This window comes from Saccostrea cucullata, unplaced genomic scaffold (genome assembly GCF_032062105.1).
Source record: "Saccostrea cucullata isolate Sc308-1 unplaced genomic scaffold, CSIRO_AGI_Scuc_v1 ctg17337, whole genome shotgun sequence".
NCBI lineage: Eukaryota > Metazoa > Mollusca > Bivalvia > Ostreida > Ostreidae > Saccostrea > Saccostrea cuccullata.
In genome coordinates, this window is record NW_026933934.1 from 8,180 (window position 1) to 11,081 (window position 2,902).

At 30.6% G+C, this 2,902-nt stretch overlaps 1 protein-coding gene across 1 annotated transcript; it reads right to left on the minus strand.

Moving 5' to 3' along the window:
- Positions 1-302: 302 nt before the first annotated feature.
- Positions 303-2,319, minus strand: LOC134239666 (beta-1,4-galactosyltransferase 6-like). The gene is made up of 3 exons (XM_062721832.1): positions 2,174-2,319; positions 622-717; positions 303-495 (listed from the first exon to the last, which is right to left on the minus strand). The coding sequence occupies exons 1-3, from the start codon at positions 2,290-2,292 to the stop codon at positions 303-305; spliced, it is 408 nt and encodes a 135-aa protein (XP_062577816.1). The 5' UTR covers positions 2,293-2,319.
- Between the last annotated feature and the right edge of the window lie 583 nt (positions 2,320-2,902).

The following is a 2,902-nucleotide window of genomic DNA, read 5'->3' on the forward strand; positions in this document are numbered from 1 at the left end:
CTACCTACATCATATCAACATAACAATATATAGTCTATCAATGTGCTGGAGGAAGTTTTGTAAAGCAGTCCGCACAGAGACCATATATTTTATAATCTCCTATCAAGTTCCGTAAATTATACAAAAATTGTTTTAACCAAATGTTCAGTAGCGTTCTTGTAGTCATACACCATTAAATACTGAATGAAACATATGCAGATAACAGACAGTATTCAAGATCAAAACCCCATACAATAATACAAAATATGATCCAAAAGTAAAAGGTTTTTTGCATTTAAAAATACTTAATTACATTTTATTTTTTACAGGGTACTTTCTCTTGTACTTTCTGTTGTCACTGTAAAATTATCTTCTTCTATAGGAAAATCGGGTACTCCGACATCGATTCTGAGTTTAGTATAGTACGTGTAAATATGAGAAGACATGAGTTTGTAAGGAACATTTCTCAATCCATCGGTTTTTAACCTTGTTTTCCACGTGTTGAGAACTTCATATCTAAAAAAGAAATTAAGATAAAAATATTCTTTCACAATATATTTCACAAAGGGTGAAAAACAATTAATAATTGTTCTTGGTCTTAGTTTATTATGTACAGACGAGTAAAATGAAGTTTTAAATTACCTCTTCAACCATCGTTTCCTCTTCTTGTGACGAATCATCGTATATCTAGCGATGGAATTTGGAGGTCTTATCACACGGAATCTTGCATGACGTATTCTGTAAATAAAATGGTCACGCTTATTGTTTAAATATAATTATGTTTAAATATAACAAGCTTTGCCTGGGACATTTACAATGTTACAATGATCGACAAAACATACGAGTTTCAACAAATAAAAGGCAACCAATCCTCGGAACAAAAGTATATTTGATGTAGACAATTTTTTCCATTTTTATATGTAACTACATGTAGTTAATTATATGCATGTAAATTTATTTTGCTAAAAGCATTTGGGTAGTGAAAACAAATATAATTATTATGTTGATTTTAAATTTTCCGATCACCTGCTTGAAATCCCATGAATGTGCACTCAATATAAGCAGATCTTAAAGTATTTTCGTATTTATACGAAAAATAATTCCATTCAAAACCTTCTGCGTGAAAAATTAAGTTTCTTGATGCGGTTTTCAATTAAAGTCATATTGTCAAAATTCTTACGGTTAAACAATACACAATTCATGAAGCACTGTACTTTTAATCGACGATAGATTATATTGGAAATTGGGCTAAGTATAAGTAAAAAAATAAACATTTCGTTTGAATCGATGTATTTTGGGAACATAATAATTTTTTTAAAGGCAATATACAAAACTTTTTACTTCAACTAGTCTCTAAAAGAAGGTGGTGCAAATATTAAGAGGAAAAAAACTACGTGAGCAATATATTATCGTCCAAACAGGCAATGCTTGATGGAATATTGTCTTTGTAAGACTTATTATTATTACAAATGTATTTCAGGAAAACTTTCAGAAGTTTTAATTCCTCCTATTGAAATCCAAGTCTAATTTTTACTACAAATTTTAAAGATGAAAATCTCTTATTGCAGTGTTAAATCTTTTAACCATTTTTTGTCAACCAATGTGAGTTTGATGTACCCAACTTATATTTGACCCCTCAAGCTCTGAAAAATCATTACAACAAAATACATTGCAGGGTCCAGCGAAAGTTCTATAAAATACAAATCTTGTCTCTCTATGAAAAATTGTTTGCTCTACAGCATATTCTCAAAGGCTTATATATCAGATGTGGATGCTAAAAAACTCCAATGGACATTAAAATAAATCGCAAAATTATTCAAAGGGCGGTTACCTGCGGCTTTCTTTTTTTTAATTCTCATTCATGACGGAAATAAAAAAAAACGTGGGATTTTAATATTATCGTAAACTGCTTATTCCAAAATTAAAATGGAAGTCGAAAATTTTTGAATGATTGGATTGGTCGTCAACAAGATTACTTTCTTAAAATCTTTTAAAAATAGTTACAGAAGAATTGATTTTTGCTGTGATGTAATTTGCATTCTCATTCAATTCGTTCCTGGTATATGATGTTTTATGTTATAGTTATATGATATATCTTGCTGAATGAGAACGTTAAAATAGTATTATATACATCATCACAAATTACCATAATTTAGTAAATATTATTTTGTATAATAAAAATAACCTCTCTCACCTATTGTACATATCGTCGTCTTCCCCTCCCCAGCCCCAGAACATGTTGGAATATCCGTTTACTTTACGGAATGTTTCTGGTCTGAATCCCAACACTCCACCAACCAACCAGCCGTACATCAGCCTGTATTAAAAGCGTGAGATTTTTCCTATATAATGAATAAGAGCAGTCTAAAACTTTTAATAGGAAAATGCTTGAAGAGAAGCTAGATAATTGATACATATTGAAAACTAATACAAAACAAATGCTTGAAATATTTGAAAAACAAAACAAAAAATATTGCTGGTGAGACACTAATGCGTCCATACGACAGTTCATTGTAAAGATTCAACGTTCTCACGTGCAAGTCAGAATCAAGGGTAAAAAGATCACAAATGTTAGGATCAATACAAAAGTCTGTTCTCAAAGGCTAAACCTGTGATATACATGTATGAAAGCCTTAGTACATACTTTTCAAACTTTATAGTAAAAGTTAAAGTGGTTTTTGTTTTGTACAAAGTGCTTCAAACTTTAAGGTCGAGGTCAAATGGTCAGTGATATTTATGCCAAATGAAAAGTCTTTTTAAAATGGACACATGTAAAGTATGAAAACCCTGGCACGAGCAACTGCTCAAAAGTTATGATCAAGGTTAAAATTTGGTATTTTTTGTAAAAATGGCAAGAAGTCAAATTTGGTAATGTGGTCTTGTTACAAGGAATACATACCTAAAGTACGAAAGTACGGAAGCC